This window comes from Carica papaya, chromosome 2, assembly GCF_054855325.1.
Source record: "Carica papaya isolate Zhongbai chromosome 2, ASM5485532v1, whole genome shotgun sequence".
Lineage (NCBI taxonomy): Eukaryota > Viridiplantae > Streptophyta > Magnoliopsida > Brassicales > Caricaceae > Carica > Carica papaya.
In genome coordinates this window covers 7767154-7789567 of record NC_142310.1, presented here as the reverse complement: position 1 = coordinate 7789567, position 22414 = coordinate 7767154, and the positions used below count along the sequence as shown (strand labels likewise).

At 35.5% G+C, this 22414-nt stretch overlaps 4 protein-coding genes across 10 annotated transcripts; 3 read left to right on the top strand and 1 right to left on the bottom strand.

The window, feature by feature from the left end:
- The first annotated feature begins 3 nt into the window (after nucleotides 1–3).
- On the top strand, nucleotides 4–3116 carry LOC110824215 (uncharacterized). Of its 2 annotated transcripts, none has more exons than XM_088213085.1 (5): nucleotides 4–467; nucleotides 705–799; nucleotides 2115–2160; nucleotides 2258–2393; nucleotides 2505–3116. In XM_088213085.1, the coding sequence occupies exons 1-5, from the start codon at nucleotides 132–134 to the stop codon at nucleotides 2918–2920; spliced, it is 1029 nt and encodes a 342-aa protein (XP_088069211.1). In that variant the 5' UTR covers nucleotides 4–131; the 3' UTR covers nucleotides 2921–3116. The 2 variants fall into 2 exon arrangements, with proteins under 2 accessions (XP_088069211.1, XP_021910482.2); XM_022054790.2 differs by having other exon boundaries at nucleotides 5–467; nucleotides 705–798; nucleotides 2123–2160.
- A 610-nt stretch (nucleotides 3117–3726) lies between these two features.
- Nucleotides 3727–4522, bottom strand: PSRP3/1 (Ribosomal protein PSRP-3/Ycf65). The gene is made up of 2 exons (XM_022054707.2): nucleotides 4210–4522; nucleotides 3727–4129 (listed from the first exon to the last, which is right to left on the bottom strand). Exons 1-2 carry the CDS (start codon nucleotides 4420–4422, stop codon nucleotides 3845–3847), a joined length of 498 nt encoding a protein of 165 aa, XP_021910399.1. The 5' UTR covers nucleotides 4423–4522; the 3' UTR covers nucleotides 3727–3844.
- A 2007-nt stretch (nucleotides 4523–6529) lies between these two features.
- Nucleotides 6530–8932, top strand: LOC110824121 (aluminum-activated malate transporter 9-like). Of its 2 annotated transcripts, none has more exons than XM_088213083.1 (6): nucleotides 6530–7090; nucleotides 7160–7297; nucleotides 7390–7659; nucleotides 7747–7892; nucleotides 7968–8114; nucleotides 8198–8932. In XM_088213083.1, the coding sequence occupies exons 1-6, from the start codon at nucleotides 6757–6759 to the stop codon at nucleotides 8816–8818; spliced, it is 1656 nt and encodes a 551-aa protein (XP_088069209.1). In that variant the 5' UTR covers nucleotides 6530–6756; the 3' UTR covers nucleotides 8819–8932. The 2 variants fall into 2 exon arrangements, with proteins under 2 accessions (XP_088069209.1, XP_021910358.1); XM_022054666.2 differs by having other exon boundaries at nucleotides 6537–7090; nucleotides 7756–7892.
- Nucleotides 8933–9086: 154 nt separating this feature from the next.
- LOC110824120 (aluminum-activated malate transporter 4-like) lies at nucleotides 9087–14241 on the top strand. Of its 5 annotated transcripts, none has more exons than XM_022054661.2 (7): nucleotides 9087–9320; nucleotides 9492–9589; nucleotides 11559–11930; nucleotides 12028–12165; nucleotides 12259–12528; nucleotides 12604–12971; nucleotides 13213–14241. In XM_022054661.2, exons 2-7 carry the CDS (start codon nucleotides 9577–9579, stop codon nucleotides 13954–13956), a joined length of 1905 nt encoding a protein of 634 aa, XP_021910353.1. In that variant the 5' UTR covers nucleotides 9087–9320; nucleotides 9492–9576; the 3' UTR covers nucleotides 13957–14241. The 5 variants fall into 5 exon arrangements, with proteins under 5 accessions (XP_021910353.1, XP_021910355.1, XP_021910356.1 ...); XM_022054663.2 differs by having other exon boundaries at nucleotides 9087–9589; nucleotides 12604–12740; nucleotides 12825–12971; nucleotides 13213–14196; XM_022054664.2 differs by having other exon boundaries at nucleotides 9087–9589; nucleotides 13213–13698; nucleotides 13767–13979.
- The last annotated feature ends 8173 nt before the right edge of the window (nucleotides 14242–22414 follow it).

Here is a 22414-nt window from a genome sequence, read left to right as displayed (position 1 = left end):
AACTATAGCCATTCCCTTGTTTAGTGTTGCGAAAATGAACCACGTAATTTATAAGTAAGAGTTCAATTTCTCTTTTAAAAAAAGAGATCATTTCTTCATTATTCCGTCTGGCGGAAGTCGCAGAGACGACGATGATTTTGATGACGACTCAGAGGTTGGAAATCAAAAGCCTAAATACTCTCCTTGCATCAAACAAACCCTTCAATTTCCCAAGAACGTCTCTCTCTCCTAAAAAGTTATACGGAGGAAGGCAAAGCTTGACGGTTGATTGCTTCAAGCCATGGTCCAAGCTTATTACCATCTCATCATTAAGGCTGCGAGATATCAGGTCTCTCTCTGGCCGTAAGCCCACCATCGCCACTGTAGATGGCGATGATGATGATAACTTGCGGAGACTCCTACAGTACGTTCTGTGGACCGCTGAGGCTGTTTACATATTGTGGCTCTTTCTGCTCCCTTATGCTCCGGTATGTAGCTCTATGGTCCGATGGAAACAATGAATTGATTCACTTCTTCACCATAGATTTCTAAAATTTGTGGTAGTACAGTAGATTGCTGCATGAGATCCACCAATTTCTACTTTGCATTTTATCCACAATTAATTGGGAATGGTGCATAATTACGGAACTTGATAATGCTGCTTTTCTAGGGATATAGATATGACAGTAACTTTCATTGTCGTTGTATCTTTTAAATGTCAACAGGGAGATCCTGTTTGGGCCATCAGTTCAGAGACTGTGAATTCTCTTGTGGGTCTTTCTCTGAATTTCTTCTTTATCTTGCCTTTGGCAAATTCTGGTACGTTCAACTTCTTTTTGGCTATTTTTGAGATCTTTAACGCTCTATGTCCTTTTACAATTGCTTGCAACATCAAATGCTGTTAATTCTAAATACCTTTGGTTAATTGTCTTGCATACTTTCGTCCTTGTTTTAGATTGTATGCTACAATGCGGTGTCTGTTTTGGTTATTTGTCGCTGATGCCTGAATGGAACATGTTTCACGATCCACAATGAAAACTTTATCCACCAGGACGCACTTGATTGAACTGATCAGCATCACGATGTACTTCTTTTTGCAGTTAGACTTAATACTATTGCACTGTATTATCTTATTGGTCGTTGAAAGCAAAGAGGCATTTGGACATGCCCTTGCGTAAAGAATCTTGATAGTGTTACTTTAAGAGCATTTCATTTGAGCTTAAAATTTTCCTTTCCCTCTATACCTTGCGTCAGTTATAAGCATTTTCCTCTCTATATCAACAACTTGCTTTTACATTTCCCTTCATCTTTTGAGGTGATACCATATTTCTTTTTTGACCCCATTCTTTTATTTTTCCTGTTCCTTTAGAAGTGGTTTAAGTTGGAGTTTAATATGCCCCTACTAAATTATATGACCAGTAGTTTGATGATGAGTTATACCAGGTAAAATAGTTGATACTACTACTAGCCAATTGTCCAAAATCTCTAAAGTTATGAGAGGAGTTTAATTTATTCTTTAAGTATTTTTTAACACACATAAAACATGAATACCCATGGAAACCCAAGCTGAATTTATAACCTCTTAAGGGTAATGGGCTATAAGTATTCTTTGTTTCTGGAAAAGATTAGTTCACTTCTATTATTTCAGATAGTATCAGAGTCAAATATTTGGTTTAAAGCTTAGGAAGCTTGTCCTATCCATTATTTAATTGTTTGTTCTTTCTATTTCTGCTATTTGGTCTTCTTGTTGCTTGAGTTTCAGTCAAGCATTTGTCTTTGTTTACTGTTTGGTTTTACAGTAGCTTCGGTCTTTCATTGAGTACACGTGCTTAACTTAAAAACAGTTATTGCATTTGAAATTGTCTATTGCTAATATGATATAAATGATAGATCAAAGGTAATTTATATCAGCTTAAAAAATTTTAAGATATCAATTCAATTATGTTATTTCAGGGATAATACATGGAAATGACTAGTTTGTTTGATTTGCTCTTCATCTTTATTTTGATGTATGTCTCTAAAATGTGACAACCATCTATAAGATACTCTTTTGCATTTTGTTTTCGATGCAAGATCAAATTATTTGCTCTGTCCCATCCTTGATTACTTGTGACTTTCTGCAATGATATTTTTGGCAGAGTAGTTGGCATCCATCTATTGGAGGCTCCTGTTCTTCACCCAGTAAGGATTATGAGACTTAACTTAATTTGCTGTCATGTATTCTATTCTGGTCAGTAATCTAACCATTTGGAACATGTGATCATCTCATTTTCAACAGATGTCTGAAGGATTATTCAACTTTGTCATTGGGTGGACATTCATGTTTGCTCCTTTGCTTTTCACTGATCGGAAGAGGGATAGGTACAAGTGGTCTCTAGACGTATTATGGGGCCTGCAGATGTTCCTCACAAACAGTATGTTTCTTGCGAACTTGATAAGTGACAGGAAGTTATTTGCGTTTCCTGCAGGATTCAATAATGTATTTAAGATTTAACCAAAAATCAATGTTTTCTACACGATGCCAGCATTTCTAATACCATACATGGCTATCCGGATGAATGAGACTGATGCAGACCGCCTTTCAAGCAAGCAATCTCAATTAGGGTCCGTGATGACAAATGGCGCACCAGTTGTTGGGCTGCTTGGTGGGGTAGTGTGTTTGATATCAGCATTATGGGCATTCTTTGGTCGAACAGACAGTAATTTCGGTAGTATATCTGATAGGTGGCAATTCTTGATTAGTTATCTGGGATCAGAAAGGCTGGCTTATGCTTTCATTTGGGATATTTGTCTTTACACACTATTTCAGCCTTGGTTGATAGGTGATAACCTACAAAGCGTTCGGAAAAGCAAGGTAGATTTAGTGAATTATCTTAGATTTGTTCCAGTGGTTGGCTTAGTCGCATACCTTCTCTTTTTGGATCTTGATGAAGAAGCATAGGAAGTATACAGAGTAAACCCTTGATTTGTTTATTGATTAGTGAAGAAAGAGGGAAGTGCAGGGTTCATTTCTGTAAGAGTACGTAAATGACAAGCTTTTACTGGAATGATAGTGGGAAAGCCCAACTGTTCATTGCAATTGCAGTAGAGGATGTATACGGAAACTTTAATGAAGAATGTTATGGTTATTTGGTTTATGGAAGTATTTTTTAGTTTTTGTTTCTAAAACTTGTATGCATTTTACTGTGAAAATATTTTCATGCATTATTCAGAGGTATGGTTCAAACTCTTCCTCTCGTTTAGGCAACAAAGTTATACAAGGACAGTTGAAAATCCTTTAAAATCACTAGAAGAGAGGGATGAACAGAGATTATGTATCCATCTACTTTTTTTTTTTTTTTTTTTATAACAAATAATGACAAAAATCACCTGATTAAAGATACGAAGTATACAATAATTCTTTTATTTTGCAATGCTCGGTTTGATCTCTTGCCAACGAAAATAGAGATACATATACAATAAATTATAACTGATGCTCGAAGCGCATTAATGAATTAATAAAATTTTTCTTAAAAAATAGAATTGGTAAAATTTTAAAATCTAATATTTGATTTGAGCTTTACATAACACCTCATAATTGTTCTCCTTTTAACTAGGAGAGAAATGTATTGTGCAAGGCCGTAAATGTCCCATAACATATAAGTCAGTTAATTAGCTCTAACATAATTGATAATACAAGAAAATACTGCGGTCTAGCTTGCTCCAAGAGAAGAAACTAGCAATGGAGACCTCTAAAGACAGTTGGAGTGACAGTAACATTGTATAATAATAAATAAACACCAAAATCTGATTTTTCAGCAGGAAAAGCAAATCAACACAAAATGATATAAAAAAAAAATTCAAAAGTGTAACCTGCATTATTAGTTTATGCATTTAGATTGCCACCACTTTGCTGCCACAAATTTATGATATCAGTAGCCTGATTAAGAAGTATAATCATCTTCTTCTGGGATATCCATGGCTTACTCTCTAAAGTGGTCTTGAGCTCTTCCCATGCATCCTTTCTTGGCCAAAAGAAGTAAGGACTGAGAGGTACTGTTCCATGCCCGGGTATGACATGATCAAGAGCTAGTCCTATGTTCTTCTCCATCCATACGAACTTGAGCACCAGTCTCGGCTTCTCCAATTGCTTCACCGTCACCTTAGCTTCCTGCAAAACCAACAATCCTCTACATCACATACCCACTTGAGCAAATGTAGTTTTAGACCAAGACAAGGAAAGATCTGGACCTGAGGTTCTTGCTGAGTTTCTGTTTCAGTGGCTGGTTCAGCCGTGAGTGCCTCCGGGACTGCTCTTCGAGTTCTTGAGAAAATGAGTGGGGAATCTATGGAGATATGTTTGGGTTTGGGAAGAAGGATGGTTCTGAATGGAGATAAACTGGGTTTGTGGGAAGGAAATGAAGAACAAAAGAAAGCAGTGTTAAGACCAGACTGAATTGCCATGGATAATATCTCCTAGTTCAGAGAGAGAGAGAGAGAGAGAGAGAGAGAGAGAGAGAGTTTTAGGCGTTCATGGTGTCACTTTAACAATCAGAATGAGAGTGGATAAGAGAAGAGATAAGAGGCCATGGTAAAGAAAAAGGACCCTGTACTGGCCTACATTTGGTCTGTGTTTTTTTATTGGACAAAGGCCCATACTAGCATAGGTAAGCTTATTCTTTATTATGTTAAAAATATTTACCTTTTTATTTCAAAAATTAGAAATTTTTAGTCTCAACGTGCCCAATACAATTTTCAGCAAAACAAATATTTCGATTAAAATTTCTAAATTAGAATAATTATTTATTCTCAAAATTTTAGAAATTTTTTAATCTTCAAAAACACTTAGAACTCTTATTAAATTAAAGGGCAAACCAAATTAATTCTCAAAACTTAATATTTTTCATAATGTAATCCTTAACGTTTGCTTCAAACGTTTATTTTTTTAATGAAAAAAGTTAAAACAATTAAACTAATTTTAAATACTTTAAAAATTAATTCAAAAAAATAAATTTAAATAACTAATTAAATTAATAACTTTATAACAATAAAGAATAAATTTAATAATATTATTAATTTAGTAGTTAATATTATTATTATCTTTTTACAATTTTAAAGTATTAAAAAATTAATTTAATTATTTTTAAAGTATGAATTAGTTCACAGGATTTGAGTATAAAATTCTATTTATTCATTTTAAAATATAAGTATTACGAGATCAGATAATTTATTGAAAGCGTTTGTAGATTGTCGTTCCATATTTAATTTGAAGACATCTATATATATATATATATTTTTAAAGAAAATTTGTGAAATAAATAAAAAAATTAAATATTAAATTATGAAGAAAAATATTGAAATTTAATAATTTTATGATAAATCAAGCATTAGATATAGAATGAGTTTCCAATGGCAACTTTAAAACTTTGACCGCCCACGTGTATCTCACAAGTTATCTAAACCCATTTAGGAAACAAAATGAGGCGTATCATCACGTGAAATAATAAAACGGACGGCGTAACGTTGCCATCCTTTTATTATTATTATTTATAATTTAAAAAGAAGAAATAGAAGAAGAAAAAACAAACATGTAGGAAGTTTCCTCGTTGTTCACTTGTAAGCATTATATATCTACTTCATTTTCATGCTTTAAACATTTCCTCGTTTACTATAAATTGATTTCTTTCTCCTAATCTTTTACTAACTTTTTAGATAATCAGACATTATATTAATAAAACTGCTACATTATATTGTATAAAATAATTCTTTTAATTTATCATATCATTAATTTTTTTTAATTTAATTATAATATTATTGATGTGTCTTAAATTTTATCAATATTTTATAAGATAATTTATATAATTTTTTTTATATTTATTATAAAAAATATTTAATGTATATTTAAAAAAAAATTATTTATGAAAAACTTTGCTAGTATATTTATAAATAATTTTACTGACATATTGATAATATATTTTCAAATTACATAATGAAATATTTTTTACCAATCTTATCGGTAAATGTAGTCACACTATCATACTTGTGTTTTTTTTTTTTTGTACTTTAATTTTGGTGTGATTATAGATGTTTTAAGAATTAATTTTTTTTAAACAAATATAATTAAGAGGGTATGAAATTAATGTAATGTAAATGTTTGAGCAAAATGTGTTGTCAATTAATTGTTGAAAAAAGAAGGAAAACTAACACTGAGTAGATGAGAAAAAGTTCAAGCAATGAAGAGTATTGTTGAAAAACATAGATTAATAATCTCAAGTAAATTGCTTGCTTTCGTCACAAATAAGACTTCCCATTTATGGGGAAGATGAAAGTAAAAGAATTAGAACACATGTATAAATATATCACATACATATATATATGTATTTTCAACTATATAGTAAATTATTGCTCATGTATCCATCTATAATTGTCTATTATGGTGTAAGAAGAAGATAATAAAGAGGTTCCTTCAACTCATAATTCAAGCATCAATTTACGTACAAGTTTGTAATTGTCGGTGAAGCACATGGCTATTTCAATTGAATTCGGCAGTCTCTACAAGATATATATATACACACACATGTTTATATTCATTGGCCAAGAGAGCAACCAAAGCGGGAAAGCCGACGAAAGAAGCATTCATTAGCCCAATTACAGTTGTGTTTAAACCATTAGATCCAAGGCTTAAGCTGCAGGAAGAATCTCATGCCTAGCTCCTGAAAAAATTTACAGTCGCCACTTTATCATCTATGCTTCACGTTCCCGTTTTCCAGAAGAGAAAGACGAAAGGGTATAGATGAAATGGGATCCCTTGAGGCAAGAAGTACAAACGAAAAGCTGCTTATAAGCAGTTCAAGAGAAGAGAACAATAATGGCGCAGATGAAACGAGCAGTGGTTTTATGAAGGTGACAAGAGAAGCATTGAACAAGTGTTTAGATGATTTGAAAGATTTTACGAGAAAAGCATGGGAAATGGGTCGGTCCGATCCTCGAAAAGTTATATTTGCAGCAAAAATGGGACTAGCACTATCAGCTATTTCCTTGCTCATATTCTGGAAAGGCTTGAACCAAGATGTTGCTCAGTACTCCATATGGGCAATACTCACTGTCATTGTCATGTTCGAATTCACCATAGGTATCTAAATCTTCAATTTTCAATACACCATTGGTTATATGTATCACTAACTATAATCATTTTAAGCAGGAGCAACCTTAATCAAAGGATTTAATCGTGGATTGGGAACACTCTGTGCCGGAATACTTGCATTTGGTTTCGCTGAGCTCTCTGTTTTGGCTGGCCAGCTCGAGGAAGTTGCAATTGTCATAAGTATCTTTATTGCAGGTTTTTTTTTTTATACTTTACAAGAAGTATCCATCTCCATTAAAATATCTTAAAGAAAACGGTATACAGTATTGATATTGTGAATTTGACAGGGTTTTGTGGATCTTATCTGAAACTTTACCCGACAATGAAGCCATATGAATATGGATTCAGAGTGTTCATATTGACGTATTGCATACTTATGGTAGCTGGGAACAGAACCAGGGAATATAGCGAGGCAGTTGTAACAAGACTGGTACTGATTGGACTGGGTGCTAGTGTTTGTTTTGTGGTAAACATATGCATTTACCCTATCTGGGCAGGCGAGGCTCTGCACGATTTGGTGGTTAAAAACTTCAAAGACGTTTCCAATTCATTGCAAGGTAGTAATTAGCTTTACTCTCCCTCTTTCTTACCCTTCTCCCAAAATAGATATTCAATTTCTTCAGTACTTGTTTGAAGTAGTTTAGTGTTTTTAGGTTGTGTAAATGGGTATCTGAAATGTGATTCATACGAGAGAATCCCATCAATGATTCTCCCATATCAAGCTTCTGATGAACCTCTTTACAATGGGTATCGCTGGGTTGTGGAATCTACAGGCAAAGAGGAGACACTGGTACTGTAAATCAGTTTGTGCAATTCAATAAATCAAGAATAACTAATGAAATCTCTTATGGATCGTTTTTGGCAGTTGGGGTTTGCTATTTGGGAACCTCCTCATGGGCGCTATAGAATCTCTAACTATCCATGGAAAAACTTTGTCAAACTAAGCGATGCTCTAAAGCACTGCGCCTTCACGGTGATGGCTCTACATGGGTGCATTCTTTCAGAAATACAGGTTTAAATTTGAAATACTTTGGTATGATTTTAATGTTAATGCACAACTTTATTAAGAGCTGGAGCTTGTATCTTCCATGTCAGGCTCCTGCAGGGAAAAGACGGGTGTTCGCCGGTGAGCTCCAGAAGGTTGGAACAGAAGGTGCGAAAGTTCTGAGCGAGCTGGGAAACAAACTAGAAAAAATGGAAAAATTAAACCCAGCTGGTGACATACTCAAATCTGTGCATGAGGCAGCCGAGAAGTTACAGAAGAAGATAGACCAAAAATCATATCTTCTGGTAAATTCAGAGAGCTGGGAAATTGGAAGACGACCTAAACTGGAAGAGCCAGAAAAATTTGCAGGCACAAACAACAATGAGAACATTGAATTGGGTGTGAAGTCTTTAAGCGAAACTGTGCTTGACCTGAGGTCAATTCCTGGTGCGATAGAAGCTTCGTGGCCCTTGCAGGTGAGTAGGTTAATTGATGAGTCGGAGGAGGAAGATGAATCCAAAACCTACGAAAGTGCGAGTGGGTTGTCATTGGCCACATTTGCTTCGCTTCTGATTGAATTTGTTGCTAGGCTCCAGAGTGTTGTTGACTTATTTGAAGAACTGAGCGAGAAAGCGGACTTTGCAGAACCTGATTTTGACAAACAGGTTACTAGGTCGAGGTTTGATGGTCTCTGGGCTGGGCTCTCTAAATTTTTCAGCCTCAAAACTTGAGACACCTACCTTCAAACTAATTTTCTCTTCAATTAGGAAACTAAATTTTTTTAATTTTGTAAATTATAATTTGCATTTGAATATGGTAGAATAAAGGGCAAATTTGGAAGATTATTAGGGTGCATGAATCATGTGTTTGGTTGGGTCCATATTTCACTTTATTCAGGTGGTGAAATGATTGGCATCGCCCTCTCATGTCCGTCACGGGATGATGGCCCTTAGCATTGATTGCCTTTATCGTAAGCCGTTGGGCCGGTTAACGACCCGTAGCGTAACCTTTGAAATTGACATGTAGAGATTTGATACTAAAAATGTATTATTATTATTATTATCCAACTCGGGGTTTTCATAATCCCAAAATAGTAAACGTATGACATATATATATATATGTGTATATATATATATATATATATATACGTTGAATAAAGGAGATTTATACCCATGAAAATTTCTGCATGCCTTGTGTCTGGGGATTTTTTATGCAGAAATTATTAACATTATGGTATAACATCCAAAATTCAACTACTATTTTATATTATTCTCTTGCGTTCGTTACCTCATTATGGCCCGTGGCCTCCATTCACTTTCATATTTTCTTTAGTATAGGTTGTTTTTTGTTTATATCTATACGTATGCATATATGTATATGTATTTAAATTTATATCTTCTTTAGCCAATAGCAGATTCGACAGGAAGAGTGAAGAAAATAAGCAGAGCAGAAGGAGCTAAAAGGGAGTTGAGAGCAGAGGAAGCTGTGCATGCATCAGCACGGTAAAGCTGTAACTCTAAAATCCCAGAATGAGTTTAATTACAAGTTTATTTCATTTGAATCGTGTTTTCATTATTAAATCTCGTAATTAGCGGAGTAAAAATTAAGATGGGAACGGAGAAGAAACAGTTTACAGAATCATCAGCCAACTTTTTCTCTCCAATTTCTTCACTGTTTTCCTTATTCCTAAGTTCTATTTCTCTCTTCTCATCCATCTTTTTCTTCTCTTTTCCGCTTCTCAATCCATTCTTCAATCAAGCATCTGGGTTCGTGTCTAAGAACCCTAATAGTTTCTTGGACAGGATCTAATTAGTGAGATGGAGATAGTTGTCTCATGTTGGTCAAAGTAACATTTCGATTTTGGTTTATAACAAAACTATCTCTATAAAAATAGGACAAAACAATAGTATAGAATGTTTATAAAAAAATTATTTTTTAATTAAGGAAATGTGCTATATATTTATAATAAATAAAGCATTTAAAGATAATTATATCAAATTGTTCATATAAAAAAAAAATCATTCATATAAAGTTTATCACAAATAAAGAAGTCCTTAAATTTAAAGAAACTTTTAAGAAAATTTTTACAAAACATATTAATAATATTTCAATAAACAATAACCCATTTCAGTTCATAGGCATGTTGCCTATACTGTTAATCTCTTGCGTGAATTCTAATTTTTTTTTTTAAGAAGATCCATTAAGGGTAATCACATGAATCTTGCCAGATTTTTTTTTTTTTTTAGGTAAATAGCTTATTATCATTTATTTAAAATGGGTAAGATAGTAATTGTACAAGTTATTCTTACTAAAAATTCTAATTTTTTTTTTAAAAAAATAAAATATTTGGTCATGAATATAAATTATTATTCAATTTAAAAAAATTTAATTTAACTTAACATGTTAGATTCCAGTTATAAATTTATAAAATTATTCATTTTTCTCCACGTCTTTCATTTTTATAACATTATTAAATTATTAAAAAAAAATTTATTTAGAATCGAACTAAGAACTAATTAGTAGAGAAGAACTTATTAAAGAAATTGATTTAATTTTTTTCAATTTTGAAGATTAAACAATTTAGAAACTAATTTTAATTTTTTAATTAATATATAATTCTTGATAAAACTCAATCCACCGAGCTGTTTCCATTGTCTCTAGAATTTTTTATATCCATTATTTTGATGACCACCTACCAATCAACAAATTCTAAAATGTTACCTCTGGTATCAAGATCATTCATTTGTCCTTAAGCAGGAGATATTATATATATGTATATATATATATGTGTGTGTGTTCTTATAGATGTATACAATGTGTCCTAATTGCCTACTCGAGTTTCACATCAAATTTCCATTATTTTATTTATTTGTTTTTTTTTGAGAATGCATTCTGTTTTCTAATTAAACTTTAGTTTAAGTACGTAAAATCAAATTTCCTTTTCCTTGCGAAATAAACCAAGTTATAATTAGTAAAGCAATGTGACTTTGGCGTTACCGTCCTCTTCGACCCTAACGCAAATGATGAAAGGATGGAGCCACGCCATGAATAATTGGCCACTGTTTTAACCAATCATTTGCTGCCATGTGGATTCTGGCTCCTACCACTCTCATCTAATTATTCCTCTTCTCCTCCACAGCCATGGCCATGGCCATGAAACCGTTTTGACCAACCGCTATGTCCCCAACAATACTTCAATTCATCATGAAGCCATTTCATCTTCTTCCTTTCTTCGAATTCTTATATTTAATGCAGGGTTACTTACAGTTTATACTTTCCTCGACGTGTTGTGTTATAATTCCAGTTTTCTCAAGCAAGGCAAGATACTTATATATACTTGATCTAATTTCTTATATTTTTCGTCTTGTTTATAATAATATGTACTTTTTGTTGTCGACATAAACTGCATTCTCTTATGTTACTATGGCTCTTGACAAGTCCTCTTCTTCTTTTTCCCCTGCTATCATGAAGACATGGTTGCGAAAAGCGAGATATCTGGGCAGAGCTTTAAAGAGATAAGCAAGGAAAGACTACTACCAAGAAAAGAGTACTCGGAATTTAACCTCAATAGCTCAGCTAGCAATGGAGTTGGGACGAAATACACGTGTTTTCAGTCATGCTCTGATAGAATCATCAGATTTTGTAATGTTTTGCCTGATGTCGCCATCAAGTTCTTTGAAATGGGTCGTTCAGATCCTCGAAAAGTGTTTTTCGCCATGAAGATGGGGTTCTCACTGACAATTGCATCGCTCGTTATATTCCTGAAAGAACCTCTAAAAGAAGTCAACCAGTATGCGATTTGGGCGATTCTCACTGTTGTCGTCGTTTTCGAGTTCAGCGTAGGTATTGGTTTTGATCTGTCTAACATCCCTCACTTTCAAATTTTATAGACTTGCTTGGTTCAACCATGACAATATGTGTTTCTGATGTTTGGAAGTAGGTGCCACACTTAACAAAGGATTCAATCGAGCCCTGGGAACATTTTCTGCCGGAGGACTTGCTCTGGGCATTGCCGAGCTCTCTATCTTGGCAGGAGAGTATGAAGAAGTATTTATTATCGTCAGTATTTTCATAGCAGGTCCCCGATCAATATCACTCGCATGTATCTTCATTCAAATTTTCCTTCTTCGTTCATATTTCTTATTTTTTTTTAAAAAATTGTGGTTCTTAGGATTCTGCACAAGTTATGCAAAGCTTTACCCCACCATGAAATCCTACGAGTATGGATTTCGGGTATTCCTGTTGACATACTGTATTGTTTTGGTGTCTGGAAGTACGAGCAGAAAGTTCTTCTTGACAGCATTTTATCGATTATTGCTGATTGCTGTTGGGGCTGGCATATGTTTGGTTGTAAATATATGTATATACCCCATCTGGGCAGGGGAAGATTTACACAAGTTGGTGGTTAAAAATTTCAAGGGCGTGGCTCAATCTTTGGAAGGTTAGATCCAAATCAATGCTGGAGTTTTGACGTTTTGTTGTCCTTTTTAATCACTTATTTTGGATTTTAATTCAGGATGCGTTAATGGGTATCTGCAATGTGTCGAATATGAGAGGATCCCTTCAAAAATTCTTACATACCAAGCTTCAGATGACCCACTATACAGTGGGTACAGATCAGCTGTACAATCTACAAGCCAAGAAGAGACTCTGGTATTATTCTCTCAGTTTCTCATACTAGAACTTTCCCCCATGTCCTTAAGGAAATGGTATTGGGTTGATGTTTGTTTTTTTCAGCTAGACTTTGCCATATGGGAGCCACCTCATGGCCCCTATAAGTCATTTAATTATCCATGGAGATGCTATGTCAAGGTTAGTGGTGCATTGAGGCATTGTGCATTTATGGTGATGGCTATGCATGGATGCATACTTTCAGAGATTCAGGTGAGTGGCTTTTCAATTTTTTCTTTCACCTTTCATTAATACACTGTTTCTTGATGTGTTACCTAGATTCTTACCATCAACCCCTATGAATATGTTTTCTGAATAGAAGATACGAAGTACATCAGTTCATCTTTAGAAGTCTTTGATTATATTGATCTTGTATCTCTATGGTATTGATAGATCATAATTTTCTTTAACCTATATATTTATGCAATGGGATCGCTAAAATCATCATGTGCAGGCGCCCCCAGAAAAGAGACAAGTTTTTAGCAATGAACTTCAAAGAGTTGGCAATGAAGGAGCTAAAGTATTGCATGAGCTTGGTGACAAAGTTGAAAGAATGGAGAAATTAAGGCCCGTAGACATACTTGAAGAAGTACATGAGGCAACAGAATTGTTGCAAATGAAGATAGATCGAAACTCTTACCTTCTTGTCAACTCAGAAAGTTGGGCAGCTATTACACAACCTAAAGAATTTCAAGAATCTGATATCGCTCCTGAAATCAAAAACGACGAAAATAAACCTGATACGTCTATTGACATTAAAGAAGATGGAAGTAAAACGACTCAATCTATTAGTGAAATATTGAGTGCTCAGAATACTATTTCAGGCATGGAACCTCCCATTACAGATTTATTTTCCTCAGACAGCACGCTCAGAAAGTCAAGGTCCTGGCTGCATCTACCTTTTAACGGGGGTTTCATACTCGATGAACAGGAATCAAAGGTATATGAAAGTGCAAGCTCTTTGTCTCTTGCAACGTTTGCATCACTCTTGATTGAGTTTGTTGCTAGGCTTCAGAATCTTGTGGAAGCATTTGAAGAGCTTAGTGAGAAAGCAAATTTCAAGGACCCTGTTGATCCACTAGAGATCAAGAATGTGGTAGGAGTTTGGACCAGATTTAAAAGATGTTTTCAGTTGAAATTTTTTCTTCTCTGGACAACTTTGTCGAAGATCCTCAATTCTTCAGATTCGCAAAAATGAATCAAGATTCCATATTCGCAGAATTGAATCAAGATTTAAGAGGTCAAGATTGCAATGTATGAACAACAAAATCTTGACAAGTTGCTGCCTCTATGATCAATGAACTCGATCATGGTAAATTTCAATTCATAGAAAGGGAAAATACAAGTAACAGGGATATATTTGTTAAGATTCTTTCGTTTCTTTTAGGATGGTAATGAAAGAGTTTAAGATATTAATAGCTGCACAAAAACTTCATTATTTTACTCTATATTTTTCATGAAGATTTTTGTAATGACGGCTCAAGATTGTGTTAGGCTCAAAATAACATATTGGTTTCTGTTTTCCATAAAAACCATTAAATCTAGCTACCAACTATTTGCTTGAATCAAATTAGTGAATTCTAACGTAATATTTTAATATCATATCTTAAATAATAATTTGAATACTACATAATTCACTAGATTTTAATAAAAAAAGAATTGATCAATAATCTTTAAAATCATAGATTTTGAATGTTCAATTATAACAGAAGGAGACTCGGTATATAAAATTAGATTATGTTTTACTGCTAATTTAGTAATTCACATTTTTTTAAACTTTAGGATGAATAAATAGATAAATTTAATAGGTAGTTTAGAATATTAATAAGCAGATAAATATTTATCTGTAAAGACTATATTCATTTTTATATTTATATGTATCCTGACATATTAGGTTTTTTATATTAAAATTATTATAATTTTTTTAATTATATTTATGCAAATATAAATTGAATGAGAATATAAAATTAATTTTATCTTTGTTAAAATGAATAGACGGGATGGGGCAGGTGATAAATAAATGTGTTCGCCCATGACTCATAAACAAGTAGATGATTCTTCATCTGCTCTACATATATACACTGTGTATGGGTAAAAAAAGTACTTATCTACATATAAAATAATAAAAATTAAGTTTAGGTAGAATTCTAAATTTAATATATTCTAAATGGAAAATTATATAAAAACTCAATTTTTGTTATCTTAATATAATTTATAATATTTGTAATGCTCAAATTTAATTTAATGAAAAATAAATTAATTTATAATTTTAATTTTTTTTATTTTTTAATTTTAATTTAGTATAAAAATGAAGAAAATTTGATGGAAGATGAAATTAGAAACAATTTTAGAAAAAAATGGTAAAAATTTAGGTTCTATGAGTATTTTTGAAAGAAAAATCAGAAATTAAGGGGTCAAAATACAATTTAGAAAAGTTGTGTCATGTAGGATGCCCAGTAGGCAGTCCTGACGAACCAAAACGCGATGCGTGGCAACGAACATTGATGCGGTGCCACACGAGAGGCCACTCAGGCAATCTGCGCGCCCGCGATTTAACGGCCTAGATGTGTTCCCTCCCTAAATGCGATCGGATAGTCAGATTTAAACGCGATCAACAGTCCAGATCCACTTCCTATTTAAACACAATTAAATGGTCCAAATTAGATTGTAATGAACGACTCTGATTCACTCTCTATTAAGCGCGATCGGACAGTCCAAATCAAACGCGATGGACGATCTAGATTAAATGAAGACAGATATAAATAACCCTCTTCACACCAAATCCTAACCCTAGCCGCCAAACCCCCCCACCCTCTGCCGGAGAAGAAGATCCAGCTGCCGGGAAGGAAGCCATTGCCACTCCCTGCTGCATCAAAGCTCTTTCTGACCGCCAAAAGAGGTAAAAAAAATTTCCTTTGCTTGGAATTCAATTTTAAACACCCACATGGCCAAATCAGAGTAAAAGGACAGGCAGATTGGTCAGAAATCGCAGATAAAGTCCGGCAGTGCCGTCGTAGGGCATTGCAAAAAATTGTCTCTGATGAGGCCCTTTTCGATTCCCGTTTAGCGTAATTTTTCCACCATTTTGATAATCATTTCCTTCTCTACAGGTTAACCGGAGCAAAACATCCAACTGCAAAATGAACAAGTGGAGCAACTGTATCAAAGAGCCCCGCTGCCGATGAGTTTCAATTTTTTATTTTTTTAGGGCCAACCGAGATCCTTTAACGTATTTTCTCGCATGGATTGATGCAAAACTGGTCGAAAGTAGTCAACCTAAGGTAGACCGCCGCCGGCTGTTGCCGGAAAACGGTGGACCCACCGTGCCAGAATTCTGAAATTGGCCAAAAAGGGGTCCTGACACTGTTTTTAGATTTTTTGGGATATTTGTAGGTATTTACAGCGTGTTTTAATCCCCGAAAAAAAATTCAGGGAACCCGGGGATCGCCAGTAGGCGCAGTCAACAGCTTAACTTTTTGGACATCAAATTGAGTAAAAATCTCTCACCCTATTCCCTGTTATAGAATTGAAGTCTAATTAACAATAATACGGTATTTTATACAATTTAGAAAATATCCATAATTAATTACGAGTTACTAATAGAGCTAGAACCGAAAATTATTCATTGTTGATTCTGTTGATTGATTTTATAGTTTGAATGTATGATAGTATATGATTGATCGATTTTATAGCTTTAAATGCATGGATTGTTTATTTTGTATGGTTATGATTGAATTGGGAAGCTAGAGGTTAAAGATAAACGAAAAATTGTGTGATTAAGTGAATGGATGAAACGACAGCCTTACTAGATATCCTGAAAGATGGTGGATGGATCGAGTTCATTGGGAACCCTACCATGAACATTATCTCATACTGGACAGGGTATCGAGACTTGATAATTTGGCACTCATACCGAACGAGGTATGGAAACAGCCCGTTTCACCCTCATACCGGACGAGATATTAAGGTTTAGTAATTTGACGCTCATACCGGACGGGGTATGGAGACGGCCCGTTAATTGAGAATGTTAAAAGAAAGGGCTCATGCGTAATGGGGACATCTATATGGACCCTCATAGATAACAGTAGGCTGATGAAAAGAGACAATTGTTGTTTTGATTAATTGAACATGAAATTATAATATGTGCATATTATCGATTGAATATGAAATTATGATAAGTGTTAAACTATTGTCTCTATACGTTTTTTTTTGTAAATCTCGCTACGGTAAGTGGACGGTAAATAATTTATTTTTAATAAATGAATTTGCTTAATTAAGTGCTCCATTAGTTGTTTTTAATTTTTCTACCAACCTTCATTTCTGTGTCGGTAGTAGCGTGATATTCTTACTGAACTAGTACAACTCATTCCTTATTTAACAATTTTAGATCAAGAGGACCAGGATCCGGAGCCCGATCCACAAGAGGGCTACAAGTAGGATGCTAATTTTATTTTATTTTATTTTCGTAATTTTTTATTTTTCCTTCGAAAAGGTAATCCCCGTAGCACTAGTACTTTAAGTTATTGTGTAAGGAATGTAAACCCTAACTAATTATTTCGCTTCCGTACTTAGGTTATTATTTATTTCCTTTGGATTTTCAGGGTCGTTACAGTTAGTATCAGAGCTGTGTTCCTCAGACCCATTCCTTACACAAAATCCTTAAGAAACACAAAAAATAATGAATTATCACTCAACCATTCCTTGTGAAATACAGGTATAGATAGATGAGGAGAGGAAAACCCCCACTAAACCGAGCAGTCTGGGAGGGTTTGCTTATGAAGGATGTTGGCCGGTTATTTGAGATGATGGAGAGGCTCATTGCTGCCCAGCAGGCCCGGGAGGAAAGAAGGGAGTTACCTGACCCTTTCCTGTTGCCACAGGTTGAGCCACCCCTGTAGCGAGAGGATCTCGAGCCACCCCGATATGACTCTGCTCCTCTAAAGTACCACCCGACATTACCACAGTATGACCTAGTGCCCCAGCCACTGCATCACCCGACACCACCATAGTACAATCCGGTGCCTCCACCGTATCATCAAGTACCTCCGCAACGCCATCCAGTACATCCTCAACACAGTCTAGTCTCTCTTCCACGGGATCCAGCTCCTCCTATGATGGACCCAGAGTACATTAAAATGTATAAAAGACTAAATCTATCTACTTTTGCCGGCGGGTCCTCCTTTGAAGAGGTCAAGTACTGGTTAGTTAAGACAGAGAAGGCCTTCACGACCCTTAGGGTGATTCCCGAACAGAAAGTCATCTTTGCTACCTACATATTAGTGGGAAAAGCAGACTGCTGGTGGCAACTCAACCAGGCCACCCTACCCGTTTCAGTCACTTGGGAACAGTTTCTGATGACTTTTCATACAGAATACCTTCTAGAGCATCTTCGATATCTGAAGGAGATGGAGTTTACACACTTGGTCTAGAGGGATATGACGGTATCAGAATATGCTAGCAGGTTCCTAGAGTTTGGCTGGTATTTTCCTGCGAGCATGATATATGAAGGTAGGAAGGCTAGAAGGTTCGAGTAGGATCTTCATCCTGAGATCAGACAACAGTTATATGTGCTCAAGCTCAGTACTTATTCAACAGGCCAATCCACAGTTAATAGATATGAACCTTTGCATTTTTCCTCTAGCAGTGGGGAACCCCAGGCCCTCGGCTCCACACCGCAGACCAACACCTACTGTCCTTGTTCAACAAAACAAAAGCCTCAGGCCGATAACTCAAGCTTCAAGTTCCAATAGCAGGATGCTGTAAAACCTGTCAATACTGTGGTAAGGATCATAGGGACTGACTCTGCTATCGTCTCAACAATACTTGCCGCATATGTGGTAGCACCCAGCATTATGTAAGGGAGTGCCCGAGGAACCAGAATCAAGCCAGACCTCTTATCTAGGGTAGGACTTACAATCTCACTCAGCAGGATGTAAAAGCTAACTCGGACATGGTACATGGTATGTACACTATCTATAACTATCTTGCTCATGTTTTGATTGATACTGGTACATCACATTCATTTATTTCACATCTTTTTGCATCAAAATTAAATTTATTACATGAGAAACTTAATTATGTATTATTTGTGTATACTCTTAGGAGTAGGACACTACTGGGGGAGGCTGTATACAGAGCTTGTGTCATAGATATAGCGGATAGAAAGTTGAGTATGGACCTAATAGAAATTGACATGGGAGATTTTGATGTAATTTTAGGAATGAATTGGCTAGCGGCGTATCACGCAACTGTAGATTATTTTAGTAAGAAGGTTATATTCAACCCTCTTAATGAAGAGTCATTTACAAATTAATAAAATCGTTTAACATTGGTTCCCTTATAGTAATTTTTTTTATTATCAAGTACTTTAACCCAGCTGTTTTCTCTAACTAGACAAACTTAATAAAGAAATTTGTATTCAAGAGATTTTGGTAGTCTGAGACTTTCCAGATATGTTTCCGGATGAACTACCTGAACTGTCAGTGGACAGAGAAGTCGAATTCACCATAGACCTTCAGCCAGACACCCAGCCTATTTCGGTTGCTCCTTACCGCATGAGTCATGTTGAGATGGAGGAACTGAGGAAACAACTCACTGAATTGCAGGACAGTGGATTCATCCGACATAGTGTGTCCCTTTGGGGTGTCAGAGTCACATTTGTAAGAAAGAGAGATGAGACATTGAGATTATGTATTGAATACAGAGGTCTGAACAGGGTCACGATCAAGAATAAGTACCCTCTCCCCAAGATCGATGACCTATTTGATCAGTTAAAGGGTGCCCAGGTCTTCTCCAAGATAGACCTGCGTTCAGGTTATTATCATGTAAAAATCAGAACATAAGACATTTCTAAAATAGCCTTTCGAACTAGATACGGACACTATGAGTTCCTAGTCATGCTATTTGGACTAACCAACGCTTCAGCCATCTTTATGGACTTGATGAACAAGATTTTTAGACGATTCTTAGATCAATTTGTCATTGTATTCATTGATGATATCCTATTTTATTCAAAAAGTAAAGAGGAACAAGCTCACCATCTGACTCAGATTTTACAGGTTCTTAGAGAGAAAAAGTTGTATGCGAAGTTAAGTAAGTGTGGGTTCTGCCTTGAGCAGACTACTTTCCTATGACACATCATACCAAAGGATGGAGTGTCAGTAAACCCCAAAAAAATTGAAGAAGTGCTCGGATGGAAAAAATTGACTTTGGTTAAGGAGATCCGTAGCTTTCTGGGGATAACAGGTTATTACCACAGGTTTGTTAAAGGGTTTTCTAGTCTAGCTGCTCATCTGAGTAAGCTCACAAAGAAGAATGTCAAGTTTGAGTGAAATGAGAACTGTGAAAGAAGTTTTTCAGAATTAAAGAAATGGTTGACTACCGCACCGGTGTTGGCATTGTTGAGCGGATCAGGTGGATATACAGTTTACAGTGATCCCTCCTACCTAGGGTTGGGTTGTGTTTTGATACAGCATGAGAAGGTCATAACCTATGGGTTCAAACAGTTGAAGAGTCATGAGAAAAACTACATCACCCATGACTTAAAACTTGTTGCAATCATTCACACCTTGAAAACTTGGCCTCATTACTTGTATGGGAAAACCTTTCAGATCTATACCGATCATAAGAGCTTGAAACATATATTCACTCAAAATGATCTCAACATGCGTCAGAAGAGGTGGATAGAACTTCTCAAGGACTATGATTGCGATATCTTGTATCACCCAGGTAAGGGTAACGTGGTAGCCGACACACTCAGTAGAAAAAGTGCAAGTACATTAGCTCATTTGATGGTTTCAGAATGCAGGCAGATAGAGGTCGCACAATAGGTACAGCTTCAGGACCTGAAGAGAGTCACATGTTTGGGCTACTTAACTATTCAACCTGAGTTAATCCAAAGAATAAAGGAAGCTCAGTCCGCCGATTTCACCCTAGCAGCCCTCAAGAAAGATGCAGAATAGAGAATTAATTCAGAATTCTGAGTCTCTGCCGATGGGTTGCTCAGATTCCAAAACAGAATGTGTGTTACAGGTGACAGTGAGTTGAAAAGAGACATTATGATAGAGGCCCATAGCTCTAAGTTTGTCTTGCATCCCGGAAGTACTAAAATGTATCAAAGTATGCAACCCCAATTTTGGTAAAACGGGATGAAAAGAGATGTAACTGACTTTGTTTTAAATGTTTGGTATGTCAACAGGTCAAGATAGAGCATCAACGCCCAGCTACTTTAACCATTACCGATTCTAGAATGGAAGTGGAAATATATCACCATGGATTTCGTGACAGGATTGCCTAGAGTACGCTCAGGACATGATGCCATCTGGTTAATTATTGACTGATTTACCAAGTCTTCCCACTTATTGACCATCAGGATAATCGATCCATTGAATAAGTTAGTAAGAATGTATATTCGGAAGATAGTCAGATTACATGGAGTGCTAGTAACAGTAGTGTCCGACAGGGACTCCAGGTTCACTTCTTGATTTTGGTCTAGCTTTCAGCAAGTCATGGGAATGAAACTGTCCCTTAGTATTGTATTTCACAATCAGATCAATGAACAGTTAGAGGACGATCAGCACACTTAAGGATATGCTCCAAGCTTGTGTTCTTGACTTCGGGGGCCATTGGGATGATCATCTACCCCTGATAGAGTTCGCTACAATAACAGCCACCAAACCAGTATTGGCATGGCTCCGTATGAGGCATTGTATGGCCGCCCATGCAGATCACCGATATGTTAGGAAGAAGTGAGTGATAGAAAACTGTTCGACCCATATTTCATAGTGAAAACTAAAACAAAAATAGTTAAGATCAGGAAGAGTATTTAGACGGTTCAGAGCAGACAGAAGAGTTATGCGGACACCCGGATGAGGGATTTGGAATTTAAAAAAGGCGATCGAGTATTCTTTGAGGTCACTCCTTTCAAGGAAATCAGTAGGTTTGACAAGAGGGAAAAACTAAATCCCCGGTTTATTAGGCCATTTAAAATCTTAGACTGAATTGGATTCGCCGCCTACAGACTAACATTACCTTCAGAACTTTTCAGGGTCCATAATGTGTTTCATGTGTCTATGCTATGCAAGTACAACCCGAACTCCTCTCAAGTCTTGGCCCACGAGACTCTTTCACTCCAGGAGGATATGTCATACGAGGAAGTACTGGTCGGTATTGTGGACCGAAAGAGCAAATTACTCCACAACCAAAAAATTTCTTTTGTCAAGGTCATATGGCAGAATCACACACCGAGAGAGGCCATATGGGAGCTAGAATCAGACTTCAGAGCCCAATATCCCCAGTTGTTTGATTGAGAGTGAGAGATACAAACTTGAGAGACCAAATTTCTTTTAAGGGGGAGAGTTGTAATGCCCAAATTTAATTTAATAAAAATTAAATTAATTTATAATTGTAATTTTTTTTTAATTTTTTAATTTTAATTTAGTGTAAAAATGAAAAAAAATTTGATGGATGATGAAATTAGAAATAATTTTGGGAAAAATAGATAAAAATTTGGGTTCTATGAATATTTTTGAAAAAAAATTAGAAACTGGGAGTCAAAATACAATTTAAAAAAGTTATGCCACGTAGAATGCCCAATCAGCAGCCCCGATAAACCAGAACGCAACGCGTGGCAACGGACGCTGACGCAGTACCACGTG